Source organism: Anabrus simplex, chromosome 4 (assembly GCF_040414725.1).
Source record: "Anabrus simplex isolate iqAnaSimp1 chromosome 4, ASM4041472v1, whole genome shotgun sequence".
NCBI classification, from domain to species: Eukaryota; Metazoa; Arthropoda; class Insecta; order Orthoptera; family Tettigoniidae; genus Anabrus; species Anabrus simplex.
The window spans coordinates 232,538,665-232,555,642 of NC_090268.1; the positions used below are offsets into that span (position 1 = coordinate 232,538,665).

General features: G+C 39.5%; 1 protein-coding gene across 1 annotated transcript in view; it reads right to left on the reverse strand.

Moving 5' to 3' along the window:
* Dip-C (dipeptidase C) overlaps positions 1-16,978 on the reverse strand; it is a 1,401,195-nt gene that overhangs the window by 31,186 nt on the left and 1,353,031 nt on the right. The window contains exons 7-8 of the mRNA XM_068227217.1: positions 2,148-2,417; positions 1,334-1,482 (exon numbers count right to left, since the gene is read on the reverse strand). Of these exons, the coding sequence (XP_068083318.1) occupies positions 1,334-1,482; positions 2,148-2,417 (419 nt within the window). The remainder of the gene's footprint in view (positions 1-1,333; positions 1,483-2,147; positions 2,418-16,978) is intronic.

The window sequence follows — 16,978 nt, forward strand, 5'->3', positions numbered from 1 at the left end:
CCTGCCTATAATTTTCTGCCTGCTGTTTTATAGATATTTTTGGCCTCACTATCATAGCACTTGCTGACTTGGCCTACACAAAGAGAATGAAAGTGATGGTTAAGCAACGAGTTGCTGATGTGAACAGCCATGACATGAGCTGCAGTGTAATCACACTACCTTTCATCCAGTGCGGAAAAGGCACAGCACATCTTTCTAGACAGGTTAAACTATGACACGATACGAATGAGCTCACGGAATGTTGTGACGATACTGTGTTTCTGCTTTTACTTTCTGTATTCCAGAATGGTGGTCAAGTTCTCATAAACATCCCAGGGTATAAAAACTCCTCACTTGTAGTTTCCAGAAGAAATAAAAAAAGTTTTATTTTTAAATGTGGATTTTGCATTTATATAGCATTTTGGTATACATTTCATATTTTGAGTCAATTTTGCATTTTGTAGCTTTTTTCAAAACACATTAAAAAGCGGTTTACAGGCTGTGGAAAAAGAAAACATAAGAGTACAAACCTTTATGAGCATTTCATACTTTATCCCATTTGCAAAAAAGTAGTTGTAGGCCATCACTGCGCATTTCAAAAACTCTGGCCAATTTGCCTTTCGAAGTAACCAGTGCTTTGGTACTTCAGATTGCCTTGATTCATGAGTGTGAGAAGAATTAGGAAGTGGTCACTAGCACAGAGGTCATTGTGTACTGGCCACCGTAACAGGGGAGCTAGCACATGGTTGCACAAGGTTACATGCAGGTGAGAGAATGTGCAATGTGCACTGCTGAAGTGTGTAGGTTCCTCTGTGTTAAGCACACAAAATTCAAACTGATTGATCAATCATTCAAGAACCCTCCCCCTAGTGCAGGAAGACGGAGAACCCCAGAGGGTGTTACGGGAGTTCACATCTCCCAGCAAGAGGAAAGGAGGAAGTAATTGAGCTTGGAGTTCATGCATTTTAAGAACGTAGTCTGGTAGAAAGTACATGCTGCACATCATTGTCATTACTGGCAACTGAGCACAAACTGCAACTACATCCAGCTGAGCTACCAATGTGTCAGCAGAGGGATGGTGTGGAATGACATTAGTTGATGAATAAACTTGAATGGAGTTTTAAAAAGTAGGAAAGGTATAAGCTGGAATTTAAGAGGACAAATTGGGTAAATATTCATTTATATGAAAAGGAATTGGGATCGTTCACCAAGGGAGATCTTTGATAAATTTCCAAGTTCCTTGAAATCATTTAAGAAAAGACTAGGTAAAAAAAATGACAGGGAATCTGCCACCTAGGCGACAGCACTAAATGCAGATCAGTGGTGATTGATTAATGGTTATGATTATTCCTACCAGGTTTGGCAGTATTCATCACAGCTTGATTGGCTTTCAGCACAGCATTGTAAATGATCTTCTGGTCTCGAGAAAACTTTCCATTTGCTGGGAAGGAGCATGTGATATCAGATGTGTAACCGCAGTATGACACTCCCATATCAAACAGGCTGAAAATAAACAGGAATATTATATAGGTCTAGACCTTAGACAAACCATACAGTGACAATTCCAATATTACAAGGAGAAAAAACTAATTTTAAAATAGAACTTTACACATATCATATTTCAATGGCAGTTCCTATTTACATGAAATCAATGCCTTTAACATCAATAATAATATTGTTGCAATATAATTTGATATGTTTTGTGAAGTTGTGAAGGTGGCAAGCACTTGAACACCACACCTGGAAACTGAAGTTGGAAAATGATGATGTTTTGTGAAATCAAGTCAGATTTATTAATATTATTTTAATAACATTAAATTTGTAAAGAATGAAGACTTTGCCAACAAACATTTCACTATGACCAGCTCATGTATCTCACGTACAAAATGTCCTATTACTTTTAGACAGAGTTTAGTGGGCTGCTAGTAACAATAATGTGAAGGCAATTTTAGTAGTCTTACAGAAAATTCTTTAGAACTTCTTTTCTATTTGTTTTATCATTCTTCCTATTATCCTCCCAACTTATTTTTTTCAACAACTCATTAAGAAATATCCTATAATTTTCTAAGATATTGCAATTCTTCAACTTCAACGTTACATGTATTCTTTTTTTTTAATTTTGTAAGAAAGAACAACTTATTTTGAGAGTTTCTAACATCCCCACTTACCACATATCTCCATCCCTGATAGTCTTATCGTTAGGTGCAGCTGCATGTCCATAATGCAGCACAGAGCCATTCTCTCCGCTGCCGCAGATACAAGTGTAGGAGGCATGGCGACAGCCTCCCACAAAGTAGGCGTGCTGCAGGAACACTGCCTCGCACTGATACTCCTTCATACCCTCCCGTACCTTGCGCATCACCTGGATATGGGCTTCTGAAGAGATCCTGTTGGAGTAGCGGATCACTTCTATCTCCATCGGGGACTTGATAACTCGGCTGAAAAATAAAATGACCATGACTACTAACTTATCTGCTTCTGATGATACTCAGCTATCCTCAGTGGCACAGTCAGTCAGTTGATAAACTTCTCTTCTTAAGATAGCAGGTTCAGTTCTGGCTGAGGTCAGTGGTATATAAAGACATTTAAATGAAAATTTCTGTGTTGTTGGTTTCCAGCACTTTAAAGAAGTCATTTGAAATAAAAATTCTTATAAGAGAATACAATACAAACATCATCAGCTATAGCTCATGATGTCCATGATATAAGGACGGAACATGTAATTGATTTTAATTAAACTGTTGTTTGTATTGTAAGGTGGGACTTCTGTGAACTCTCTTATAAGATTTACAGTGACAATACGGAAAAATTATAAGTTTATAGTTTGTAAATAAAATTCAGACACCTCAATGTCTTAAAATCTATAGGAATTGAAGAGATGGTTATCAAAGAACATTAGTAACCCTTTGTGATTGTATGTCAGATATGTTCCGAAATCATGAAGTTCCACCGAGTTTACAGTACCTGTATACATTTCATCTTCAATGTTCATAAAGAGTGTTGTGTAACAACATCTTACTACATACCACAGGGTGGTTGAAACACTGGCATAAAAAATCCTACTCTGCTGCTGGCCAGTAAAAGCATAACACATGGATGTTTATCTTTTAATGAACTTCCGTTCTTTAATGTATTCTCTTCTTATTTATTATTCAGATTATAGATTAGTTTTTCCAGCAATTAGTTTCAGCCAAAGGGACCTCTGATCCTACTGCGTGTCCACAAATAAAGTTATGGTATTCAGTGCAGTACAGAATGGGCTGTGATGATGGAAGGAGTCTGAAATTTTTTAGATATGTTAACTAAGCAATGCGCACGCGAATTATGCCACAAAAATTATTAGTTCCAAGTTTTGCCATCAGGCGAAAATATGGTGCTGTAAGCAATGGTAGGGGTCAGGGAGAAAAGGCAGGAAAGATCAAACACATGACGACGGTGGTTCTGAGGGGTTTATTAGCATTTATGGTTACAAATACTGTTCAATATGGCCTCCAAACTCAGCAACATGCTGCATCTGTAACACGGCATGGTCAACAGTTGCCCTCAGCATATCAGGTGAAATCGGAATGACATATTGTCATGTGCTAGCTTTTAGATCAGGCAGAGACCGGACATGTCCCTGATAGACATGATCTTTCAAATATCCCCACAACCAGAAGTCACATGGATTTAGATCGGAGACCTCAAAGGCCATGCATCTGGAAAATGACTAGAAATAATGCGGTCGTTACTGAATGTTTCTTGAATGAATTCTTTCACCTGGCAAGCGATATGTCGTGTTGCCCCATCTTGCATGAAAATAATGGTGTGGTCACAGTTGCATTTCTGCAAAGCTGTCACGTGTTCCACATATCTACAAAATTTCAGATTCCTGCCATCATCACAGCCCATTCTGTACTGCACTGAATACCATAACTTTATTTGTGGACACCCAGTAAGATCAGAGGTCCCTTTGGCTGAAACGAATTGCCACAAATCTGAATAATAACTAATAAGAGAATACATTAAAGAAAGGAAGTTCATTAAAATAAACATCTTACTACATACCACAGAGTGGTTGAAACACTGGCATAAAAAATTCTATTCTGCTGCTGGCTTACTGGTGAAAAAGTTAAAATCGAATGCTTCCTAATACTTTGCTGGCTAGTAAAAGCATAACACATTAACAAATTAAATTAATTAATTGATAAATAAACAAACAAGCAAAGTAAATTTCAACTTCAAAATTTAATAACGTGCAGATGTCACTGTACACCTAACAGGCTCGCAAGGGGTCATCTCCTCAAAGAAAAACAGACCACACCAAACAATCACATAAGCTGAATGCAATGGTTGTTCCTGCACAACGTTTGGAAGAGTCAAACCTCATATGCGACTATTTTGTGCATTCACTGCACCCTCCAGAGTAAAATGCATCTCGTCATTCCACAGAATATTCCCTGGCCACATGTTGTCCACATCCATGCACGCCAGAAACCGAAGGGCAAAGTCATGGCGTTGTGCGACATCTTGGGCTTTCAATTTCTGAACAGTATGAAGTTTGTAGTGATATCAGTGTAGAATGCACCGCAAAATCTTGTGAACTCTTAACTGGGGTAGCGACAATTCACATGACACAGCTCGGGCACTGGTTACAGAATTGGGAGAATGTGCTGCACGGTCTGCTACAGCTATAACAACTTCATCAACAACATACATGGGGATGGGCGGCCATCCTCTCCCTGGTGTGACACCTAATTCATCTGCTTTCTCGAAATTCTTAATCATTTTTTTCAACCCATTACCTGTCATGGGACCTCTTCTCTGCTGTTTCTGTTGGCGATATTCCCGCAATGCAGCGTTGCTATTTCTTGCATTCTGATAAAATCAACTTCACTAGTAGTGCACGGTCTCTCTTCCCAATAGGCATTACGTTTCACACAGAAAAGTTCAACTTTCTTACGTTACAACGAAGATTTGCTTCACAAAAGGAATCAACATGCATCACCAAGCAACAACCAAGGAACTGACAAAACACAATTCTACTGGAAGAATATTTTGACATCAGAGTTATGGAATGTTGCACGTTCGGACCGCTTACAACACCATATTTTTGCCTGGGAGCAAAACTTGGAACTAATCATTTTTGTGGCATAATTTGCAAGCGCATTGCTTATAATTAGCATATCTACAAAATTTCAGACTCCTACAATCATTACAGCCTGTGCTGTACTGTGCTGAATACCGTAACTTTAATTGTGGACACTCGGTAATTTAAATAAATAAATAAATAAATAAACAAATAAATAAATAAATAAATAAATATAAATAAATGCATTAATTAATTAATTAATTAAACAAACAAACAAACAAGCAAAGTAATTAATTTCAACTTCAAAATTTATTGTAGTGCTTGTAATGCAGAACTCTCCCAACTTATGTTAGACAGTATCACACCGGGCGAGTTGGCCGTGCGCGTAGAGGCGCGCGGCTGTGAGCTGGCATCCGGGAGATAGTAGGTTCGAATCCCACTATCGGCAGCCCTGAAGATGGTTTTCCGTGGTTTCCCATTTTCACACCAGGCAAATGCTGGGGCTGTACCTTAATTAAGGCCACGGCCGCTTCCTTCCAACTCCTAGGCCTTTCCTATCCCATCGTCGCCATAAGACCTATCTGTGTCGGTGCGACGTAAAGCCCCTAGCAAAAAAAAAAAAAAAATAGACAGTATCACATCTATAAAGTGACAGTTCATGGTCTTGGGAATAGATGTTTCCTGTCAAAACGAGGAGCCACAGAATGGAAAGCCACACTTCATCTAGCCACACACTCAGAAGATAACAACGGACAGTACTCAATGTAGTAACAGACAGAACATAGAATTCTTCTCTGAAATCTTTTCAATGAAACTATGATGTGTTTCATAATAGAGAGACTTTTCCTGTGTTAAGTTTAAGGCACTCTAGGGGTGGGCTCTTGAGGATGAAGATCTTCAAGACACTTTTGTGATTACAGGAAGCGTAACAAATGCCCATTAAATATGTACAATGTACATAAATAGATGAAAAATGAAAACCTACAACCTGTTTTCCAATCAATGACCGGGTCAGGGATGGAATGAATGAAGCAGATATAGGCTATTAGTACGATGGGGTCGCCGCTCCCAAAGTGATTTATTAATGACTGATAGATACTATGAAATGAGAATGGAGAGTGTTGCTGGAATGAAAGATGACAGGGAAAACCGGAGTACCCAGAGAAAAACCTGTCCCGCCTCCACTTTGTCCAGCACAAATCTCACATGGAACAACCAGAATTTGAACCACGGTATCCAGCGGTGAGAGGCCGACGTGCTGCCATCTGAGCCACAGAGGCTCTGTACATAAATAGATATATGTTTAAAACAATCACCAAAATAAAAATATTTTTAAAAACATGGCGCAACAGCCCCACAGGACCATGGCCTACCAAGTGAACGCTGCTCAGCCTGAAGGTCTGAAGATTAGGAGGTGTTAAAACAATCACGATGTCTCTCAGTCATGCTGTAAATTTTTTATGCATTCTTAGCATTAAATAGCTTAAGTATCCTAGTGTAATTCATACAACTATAGAATGATAAGAAATAAATTCCTTTATTTCTAACACTTTCTCTATTCTTGTTGCTACTTTTACTGATTTTTAAATGTAAACATATGTAACAGAGTTTGTATGATCTGCCATTGAATTTATTATTGACTAGTTCTTGAACCCGTGCTTTGCTACATAATTCTAGGTAAAGTACTATTACATGTTATAAAGTTTTTTTTTGTTTTGTTTTTTTGCTGGGGGCTTTACATCGCACCGACACAGATAGGTCTTATGGCGACGATGGGATAGGAAAGGCCTAGGAGTTGGAAGGAAGTGGCCGTGGCCTTAATTAAGGAACAGCCCCAGCATTTGCCAGGTGTGAAAATGGGAAACCACAGAAAACCATCTTCAGGGCTGCCGATAGTGGGATACGAACCTACTATCTCCCGTTGTAAGGTTTATTTACATTGCATTTCTCTTAGCGTTGCCCGAGAAACATCACGGAGAGGGGCCCATACGTTGTTATTCAAAGTCCAGGTTGGCAAATTTCCATTGTAATGGCAGGCCACATTTCCCACCGCCAGTCACAGTCAAGTTTGGGAGTTTAGATTATAATGGCAAGTCCCCTTGTCTAATGCCAGTCACAATTAATTTTGGGAGTTTTCATTACAAACACAGGCCCTCTTTCCTACTACCAGTTACATTCGAGTTGGGAAGTTTTAATTATAAAGACAGACCCCATCCTACTGCCAGTCACAATCGAGTTAGGGTCTTTTAATTATAATGGTAGGTCACCTTGGCTACTGCTAGTTACAATTGAGTTAGGGTGTTTTCATTATAATGGCAGGCTCCCTTGCCTACTGCCAGTCACACGAAACTAGGGGAGTTCTCATTATAATGACAGGCTCCCTTGCCTACAGTCAGTCACAAATTAATTCTACTGTTGTTTAAATTATGTTGTCCAAGGTTGTTTTATAAAACTTCCCTGTTAACTACATTTTTCGTTCACCCTGTGGCTGCAGAATCACAAGGTTATCAGGAGAGATTACATGTGAACAAGCTACCTATAACGGGCCCATGGGAAAAACATTCATTCCTTAAATCTACACCAGCAGCTTTCAAAGACTGACCCTGTGCTTTGTTTATTGTCATTGCAAAACTAAGTTCAAAAGGAAATTACAGTTGTTTAATACGAAGTGGTAGCCAGAGGGAATCAAACGAATGCTGGAGATGAAAACTGTTTCTCCTGCACTACATCCAATGAAGATGGTTGCTTCAATCACATTACTATGAAAAGACTTCACTTGCAGCCTGGTGCCATTACAAAGCCTAGGAGATATCAGTTGTAGCAGCATTACAGATGCTACAACTTTCAGACTGAGAGTGTGAGGTGAAAAGCCTGGTGAATTTATTAAAGTGTGGAGGAACTCCACAGGGTAGTGGACTACGTCCTCTATCTCCACCATGGAGACCAGAGACTTATATCTCACAATCTTAGTAGGAAGTTTGTCCAATAAGGAATCAATGATGCTTGCTGTGGTGTCGTTCTTAGGCGTAAACACAGCTCTTTCCTTAAGCCAATTCAGCCAGCAAGTTTGTGCCTATATGAAGTAAGATAGGGAATAAAAACAGAACCAATCCCCCTTTGTGGGTACACCATGATGAGGTACCACTAGCTAATAGCAATGAGCGCCATGACCAACGACTTCTATTATGGAAAAGAGAAGGAAAACAGAGTCAAATGTGAGAAACAGGAACTACAGTATCACGGAACTGTATGCAGACAGAAAGGAAAAACCTGGTAGAACAACAATAGCGTTGTGACCAAATGAGGGTGAAAAGGCAGAAAGTAGAATAGAAGAAGAGATGTATGATGAATCAATGCTACTTCTGTAAGCTGTCAGAAACAGACAGAACTCCAGAAGCATGTCAGATTGTATAGTTGTAAATGAGAAAACTGACACTATTTTGCTTTACATCACACCAACACAGATAGGTCTTATGGCGACGATGGGATAGGAAAGGCCTAGGAATGGGAAGGAAGTGGCCATGGCCTTAATTAAGGTACAGCCCCAGCATTTGCCTGGTGTGAAAATGGGAAACTACGGAAAACAATTTTCAGGGCTGCCGACAATGGGGTTCGAACCCACTATCTCCCAGATGCGAGCTCACAGCTGCGCGCTCCTACCTGCACGGCCAACTTGCCCAGTAGACAACTGATGGACAGCACCGCAAAATTCTCTCACAGAATAATATTTTCTTCCTGCAAACTTTCTACAGTACAGGTCTTACACAATCTGCCCAAGCGGAAGCTGTAATGCTTCCGATTACATCGTTTGTGAGTCTGCCAACATTTGCTCTCCAGCACTTTGACCTAGAGTGGTGGCAGTGTGGTGCCAATATCTCAAAAACGGTTAGTTTTGAGGCCTTAAAACATGGTACGGAGATTTGTTCCACACATCGTAGGACTTAAAATGGGCTTTGTCCCGTCCTTGTACAACAAATTTTACTTTCCCCTACATTAGCCTATAATATTGTGGCAAAGGGCCTAATCTAGCACAGAAGCTAAATTTTGAAAAGTCCCTTTTTAGTGCAACTCCAGGACAAAAGATGAAACTATTTTCCTCATTTCAGCTCTCTATGCCTTTTGAATCTGGAGATCTTGTGATCAGTGAATGGTGAATGGCTTTTATATATAATGATTGTACAATTCCTTTGTATGAGCCCTTGGCTTGTTGGAATTAATTATTGCAATAAAAATGTTTAATGTTTAACTGCCTGGGGTTTCCTAATCCGTTCTTACAAAACTAGGCTTATCAGCATAGCAGCATTTGAGCCTAACCAAATTTTGGAAGTAGGGTTCTATTCCCTTCCCTTCACCTGTCATATTACAACTGTTTGAAAAGAAGAGCAGAAAGAGTCTCTCCTCTTGCAAATCACACCATAAGCCTTCACTGATGTGTTTGCTTTCAGATGTGCATTACAGGGAGTAAAAGTGATTAAGAAAAGATACTCTACTATACTATACATTTCCAGCATTTATGTACTGATGTATTTTATTTCAGTTTGAGATTAATATTAAAATGCTTTTGCCTTAAGAATAGACAGCAAGTGGAGCACTGCAATGTACGTTTTTCACTCGCTCGTATTTGCTTGACGGTCCTGAACTTCAGCGTGCTTCCCCCGAGTGAAGGGTGCTTGAAACTATGTTGATGAATGAACTATATGTGCGAAGAGGATAACCACAGGAAACAACAGGCAATCATTTGAATTTTTATTTGAAAGTGATAAAATAATGCCATAACAGTTACATGTGTTCTGATTTGTATTTTTTTAAACTTACATTTTATACTCAGTGCTGTCTTCATATTACAAACACTGAATCAATGAAAATTAAATAGTTAATTTTTATCTTGTAAGCAACATTAAATATAATTATCATTCAGGAGAAAGCGGGTTCGAACCCCACTGTTAGCAGCCCTGAAGATGGTTTTCTGTGGTTTCCCATTTTCACACCAGGCAAATGCCGGGGTTGTGCCTTACAGTAATTAAGGACATGGTTGCTTCCTTCCAACTCCTAGCCCTCTCCTATCCCATCGTCGCTGTAAGACCTATCTGTGTCAGTGCGACATTATTAAAAAAATATAATTATCATTTTAAACAATAAATTCTGATAAAATATAAATAATATATGATTTACAACTCTGAACAACAAAATAAAATAGTAAATTGAGTTCCTTCTGCTTATTTAATTCAATTTATTATATTTTGTTTGCCATTAGTACATGGATATGATTAGGCAAAAAGTTCCAAACAATGGACAGTAAGCAGGTTCAGGATATAGAAAGTGAATTGGTGGCATATGGGAATGCTGTAGTAGAAACAGCAAGGGAATGCCTAGGTATGTAAAGAAGGGAGAAAACAAACATCCCAATGGAATGATAAAGTAAGAGCAGCTTGTAAATATAAAAAGAAGGCATATCAGAAATTGCTCCAACCAACGACTGATACAGACAGGGAATTGTACGTAGACGAAAGAAACACAGCAAAATGAATAGTTACTGAATCCAAGAAGTCGTGGGGAAGATTTGGTAATACCCTGGAATGGCTAGGTCAAGCAGCAGGGAAACCTTTTAGGATAGTAATAAAGCATCTTACAAAGGGAGGGGAAAAGGAAATGAATAGTGTTTTGGGTAAATCAAGTGAAGTCATAATAGATCCCAGGGAATCACTGGACAGGTGGAAGTAATATTTTGAAAGTCTTCGCAACGTAAAAGGAAATCTTCATGGTGGTCTCGCGAACAACCAAGCTCGTGGGGAGGAGGAAAATTATGTTGGTGAAATTACGCTTGAGGGAGTGGAAAGGATGGTAGATATTATCCATTGTAATAAAGCAGCAGAAAAAAGATGAAATTAGACATGAAATAGTGAAATATAGTGTGAAGGCAGGGATGAAATGGCTTCATAGAGTAATGAGATTAGCATAGAGTGTACGTGAAGTACCTTTTGATTGGACAAAAGCAGTAACTGTATCTATTTAGTTCTTCTTCCGGGCTGAATCGTGTTGTTTCCTGTACATTCCGTACAGTTTGACGATGTTTCAAATACATTGCAGTATTCTTTATCAAGGCGAGTGAGATACACCTACTCAATCTGAGGTAATCGGTCTCCTAGGCTGCAATCTCACGTTGTTGTTGTTGTTGTTGTTGTGTACTCATATTTCACTTTAAAATTATAAATTAATCACTTTTTAAATTAATCACTTTTATTCTGTACTAAGTCCTTATGCACAGTAATAATCATGAAATCAACAAATTCTCCACTTATTACAAAACAAAAAAATTATGTGATATTGGGATGATTATGAATAATGTTAAGAAGAAAGTGGTATCAGAGATGATAAGTACTGGATGACAGCATAATGATGAAAGATTTGTGAATGACTGGTGTGGTATAATAATAATTTCGTGTGGCTATTTCTAGCCGAGTGCAGCCCTTGAAAGGCAGACCCTCTGAAGAGGGTGGGCGGCATCTGCCATGTGTAGATAACTGCGTGTTATTGTGGTGGAGGATAGTGTTATGTGTGGTTGCAGGGATGTTGGGGACAGCACAAACACCCAGCCCCCGGGCCATTGGAATTAACCAATGAAGGTTAAAATCCCCGACCCGGCCGGGAATCGAACCCGGGACCCTCTGAACCGAAGGCCAGTACGCTGACCATTCAGCCAACGAGTCGGACAAAACTCGTGTCCTCATCCTGAGGTGGTGCAGCTCTTTTCAGGCACACCCCCAATGGAGGTGAGCTGAATGTACCATTCCAACCACATACCAGCCCTCCTGACAGTTTTAAATTCCTGGCAGTACCGGGAATCGAACCCGGGCCCCCGAGGACGGCAGCTAATAACACTAACCGTTACGCTACAAAGGCGGACACTGGTGTGGTGAAAAGCATACATTCATGATAGCACTTGTGGTGCAGTGTGAAAAACAGCAATACAGCACACTGGTACGCACCATCACTGCCAGGAGCAACCTGTGCCAACTGTTATAATTATATTAAATGAAATACTGTACATCAAATAGGCGGCGGTGATAGGAATGGCAATCTATGTAATGGCTGACGGAAAGAGGTAGGATGTGGTAGAGGTACCATTTCGTTGATGGATAGCCATGGCAAGAGATTAAGGGCTTCAGAAATGAGGTGGTTGTTATATTGAAGGCCTTTATTTAGGTATTTTAGATGAATGTCATGAATACAGTTAGGATATTGGGAAAGGGTGTGGCGAGAAAAAGTCAGCAGAAGGAGTATCGTAGTGAAGGCGATAGGCTATGCGCATGGCGTGTCTGTCTAATTTTAGGAGTTGCGAGTATTGTGTCTGGTCAGCAGTCAGCCACATCATGGAACCGTATGTAATAACAGGATGTTAAAGAATTTATATACATTGAGGACATGGGACAATTTGAGTCACCTCGTATTTCCAGTGAGAATACTGAGGATTTAGAAGCATTGGAGGATGATCTTATAGACAGAATTATGGTAATGGTTCTACTTAAGGTTATTTTGAAACGTTATTCCAAGGTATTTGAAAAAGTTAGTCTCAGTTAGTGGGGTTTGATACATTGTAAGTGGAACTCGATGTCTGGGATGGTACAAGCGAGATTTACGGCGAAGAACAATGAACTGGGTTTTGGTAAGATTGACAGTTATATGTCAGGAAGTGAGCCAGGTTTCGAGGTAATTTAAATAGGTTTGGAGCTTTCTGGCAAGAGTGGTGACAGTGAGTGTAAGGACAAGGACGGCTAGGTCATCACCATATTGATATAAATGCAAAGGTGGTTCAGGATGGGGTATATCATAGGTGTACAAGGTATACAGGAATGGGTAGCCTGTGGTAGCCCTACTGTCAGTGGGAAGGTATAGGAACCATGAATTACTATTTAGGCTGTTCAGAGTCTGAGGAAGTTAGTAAGAAATCGAATTATAGTAATAGGAATCAGTAGATGGTGGAGATTGAACAATAAGCATGGATGCCAGACAGTATCAAAGGGTTTGTTGACATCCAGGCATACCAAATCAGCAGTTCTTTTGGAATGAAGGTAGAATTCAAGGGAAGCTGTGGAATGTAATAAGTGGTCCTGGGTTGTATGATGGGAACAGAAGCCTATGTGGGATTTGGGTATGAGTCCTAGAGAATTGAGATAAGAGGATAATCTCTTACTCTGTATTCCTTCTCAGACAGTTAAAAGAGATATAGAATGGTATGATTTAACAATCCTGGCAGTAGGTATAAGATGCCTTTGGGTGTGACGAGCCTGTCGTACTAATAGCCTATAAAATGATAGAGAATGAGTTCAGGCCTCAGAAATGGTTAGGGCGTCCCCCGAAAGTGATGCGCAGATCCTGGTGTCCTCGTCCTGGGGGAACTGTGAAAAGTGGGCAACCAGCAAAAAAGATTGCAATCATAAATGTCTTGACCCTTAACAGCAAGACAGAAGAACTGATAGAATACCTGCATTGTTGGGATTGTGTGAACCAATTGGAAAGGAAAGGGAGAGAAGAGATTGAGGAAGGGATTTCAGTTATTTTGGAGTGGAGGCGCAGACTGCAATAATGGAGTAGGTTTTATTATGAGGGAAAACCTGGTACAATACTTTATTTTTTTCAATTTGTTGTACGTTGCACCAACACAGGTCTTATGGCAACGATGGGAGAGGGAAGGCCTAGGAGTGGGAAGGAAGCAGCTGTGGACTTTATTAAGGTACAGCCCCAACAGAGGGGTTTGAAACCACTATCTCCCTAATACAAGCTTTCAGCTGCGCGATCCTAACCGAATGGCTGACTTACTTGGTCACAACAGAATTGATACAGATGTTGAGTCAGCACTCCAGATTACATAACACCGGGCGAGCTGGCCATGCAGTTAGGGGCGCGCAGTTGTGAGCTTGCATCCGGGAGATAGTGGGTTCAAATCCCACTGTCAGCAGCCCTGAAGATGGTTTTCTGTGGTTTCCCATTTTCACACCAGGCAAATGCTGGCCAGGCAATTTAGGCTATGGCCACTTCCTTCCAACTCTTACGCCTTTCCTATCCCATCGTCGCCATAAGACCTATCTGTGTCGGTGCGATGTAAAGCAAAAAAAAAAAAAGAGAAGAAAATTACATGACCATACCATTGTAGGTGATTTCCTCACATTCTGCCCAGTACAGTGGCTACACCAAATTTTTCTCTGGTCTGTTTCTTATGTGGTCAAGTCTGGAATGATCTTGTGACCAACTCAGCATCCTCATTACTGCTATGTGAATCCTCTGTCCCAGTTTTCTAGTAACTGGCCAACATTGAATCCCTCACAGCAGCATGGATTGAGACTTGAGGTAATCATCATAAGATGTTCTGACTATTGGCAGGGTCCTGACACTATATCTGTCTCTATCTGCTCCTGTCCCAGGCCAACTGTTCGGTAGACTTGAGGTAAACAGACACTTTAATACCCCAGAGAACCGCTGTAACTTATCGCCATTTAATCCCTCTGCTGGGAGCCTATTAATGTGTTACAGTCAGATATGAGATGCAATGCAAAGTAGTGAAAATCAGACAGTTTATTATGTTTACAGCCATCAATGTATAATGTTCCCTTTGTTTGCTCTCCATGCTCAAAATATTCTGTCTTTTTGATGTTTATATGCAATCCACACAAATCAAGGCAGTCATTCCATGTCTGGACTAAGCCTCAACTGGTATCATACGTCTGTGAGACGACTGAAAAATTTTCCAAGGCCATTCCTTCTCCTTTCCTCAGCCTCCTGCTTTCTTCCCTTCTGTACCTCTCAGTTGGAGTGTTGTTTCCCTGTAGGGAGAGTGATGTAGCGCTTGCTTTGTTTGATTTTGAGTAAGTGCGTATTAAACTTATCGCGCCGTCTGACAGATGATAACAGTTCCGTGACTATTGTTCGCGAATGACGTTATTCAGTATTGAGTGTTTATTGTGAGTTAGTATAACACTACTGATACTTACAGTGCATTTAATTCCTATAAATAATAATGGAACCACAATCACGACCATCTCGGCGAGTTTTACGACCTAATGAACCAAACTTTGAACTGACATTCTGCATGAACCGCCTGAATTCTTCGAGGTTCGTAAAACGTGCTACTTTTGCGATCCTAAACTGAAAAGGAGAACGAAGTACCTGTGCCAGAAGTGTGGAAAACCGATCTGCTTGGAGTGCGCCAAAAAAATCTGCTGAGAATGCTTTGCGGATAAATGAATGAAAGTATGTGGGCGTGTGAAGTCTAACATGTTTTTCTATATATTTTGAAAATCATAGCTATATCCGGACACAAAATATTACGAGTTGTAATTATATACATGTAAAAATAAGGTAATATATCCTGTGAAAAGGAAAATTGAGCTTTCTAACAAACAGAGACTTTGAACCTTAAAATTGAAATTTGTGTTTAGAGTTTTCCAGTAATTTTATATTTTATTTGTTTGTATGGTCTTTGTATAACACTGACATATCAGCGAAATGATCATAATAATCATATTGTCTAGGTTTTTAAGAAAAACAGAGGTGTCAACATTTTTGGAGCATCATTCTAATATTTTATTATTTTTTCTGGATTTGTAATTTTTTTCTTCTACCTTTTGCAGTGACATGTTTGAAAACATATATTTAAAGGAATTAAGTTAAATAAATAACAAACAATTAAGAACACATTGTTTAATTGAAAAGTAAACATCTGGAGTCTGACAGACGTATGATACCAGTTACGTTACAAACATAGATGATACCAGTTAAGGGCTAATCACACAAGTGTATGTCTTGACACAGATGCCATCATCACATCATCAGTATACAATAAGGCTCAGGGATGTGATATCTGTAAATCTTTGGTGGCTGTGTCCATGCGGAGAACAAAGAGTAAAGATCATAAAGCAGAACCTTGGTGAACATCTACATGGATACTGAAAGGATGAGAGTTTCGTGTTGTGCAGCGAACCAAACTGCTGAAAATACGGTAGAGAACCTGAATCCATCTGACATTATGGGATCTCAATATATTCGATGTGAGATCATGAGGCACTCTATTAAAGGCTATTTCAAGAAGTAAAAATGTCATACGTACTGCTTACCTCTTTTCGTGGTGTCCTTCCTTCAGTAATAAAATAATTGAAATGTTGTATAATTTCCACCATTCAATACAGAATATATAAATACTTATATACATGTTTCAGTTTAGTGACCTCCTTCAGCTAATGAACTTAATACATTTATTAATAAATTGTTGAGTTGTTGTTATGGAAACATACATAAAGATTTTCAGAATGCTTTTATCATTAATGAATGAATGTTGCTTATATGTACGTCTTGACATTGATGCCACCATCATGTTGTCAGCATACGATAAGGTCCAAGGATATGTTACTCATATGACAAGTTTCTCTCAGAATTTTTTTTTTTTGCTAGTTGCTTTACGTCGCACCGACACAGATAGGTCTTATGGCGACGATGGGACAGGAAAGGGCTAGGAGTGGGAAGGAAGCGGCCGTGGCCTTAATTAAGGTACAGCCCTAGCATTTGCCTGGTGTGAAAATGGGAAACCACGGAAAACCATCTTCAGGGCTGCCGACAGTGGGGTTCGAACCTACTGTCTCCTGAATACTGGATACTGACCGCACTTAAGCGACTCTCAGAATTTTACTTCTATCAATCATTACTTAACGATTCTCCATAAAATGCAAAAAGGTACTTTAATGAAACTTTACAAAAACATCCACATTCTATTAGATCAAAGAAATAATCCTAGCTTTAATCCAAATGAAATTCCTGAACACACCAATATCCTTTTTGGAGAACTATTTAATATATTTAAAACACAAAAAGTAATTTCCAGTGATCATATTACTTAACAGAACATGACCCCTTGTATGTCACTTCTCCTCTCCCCTCACT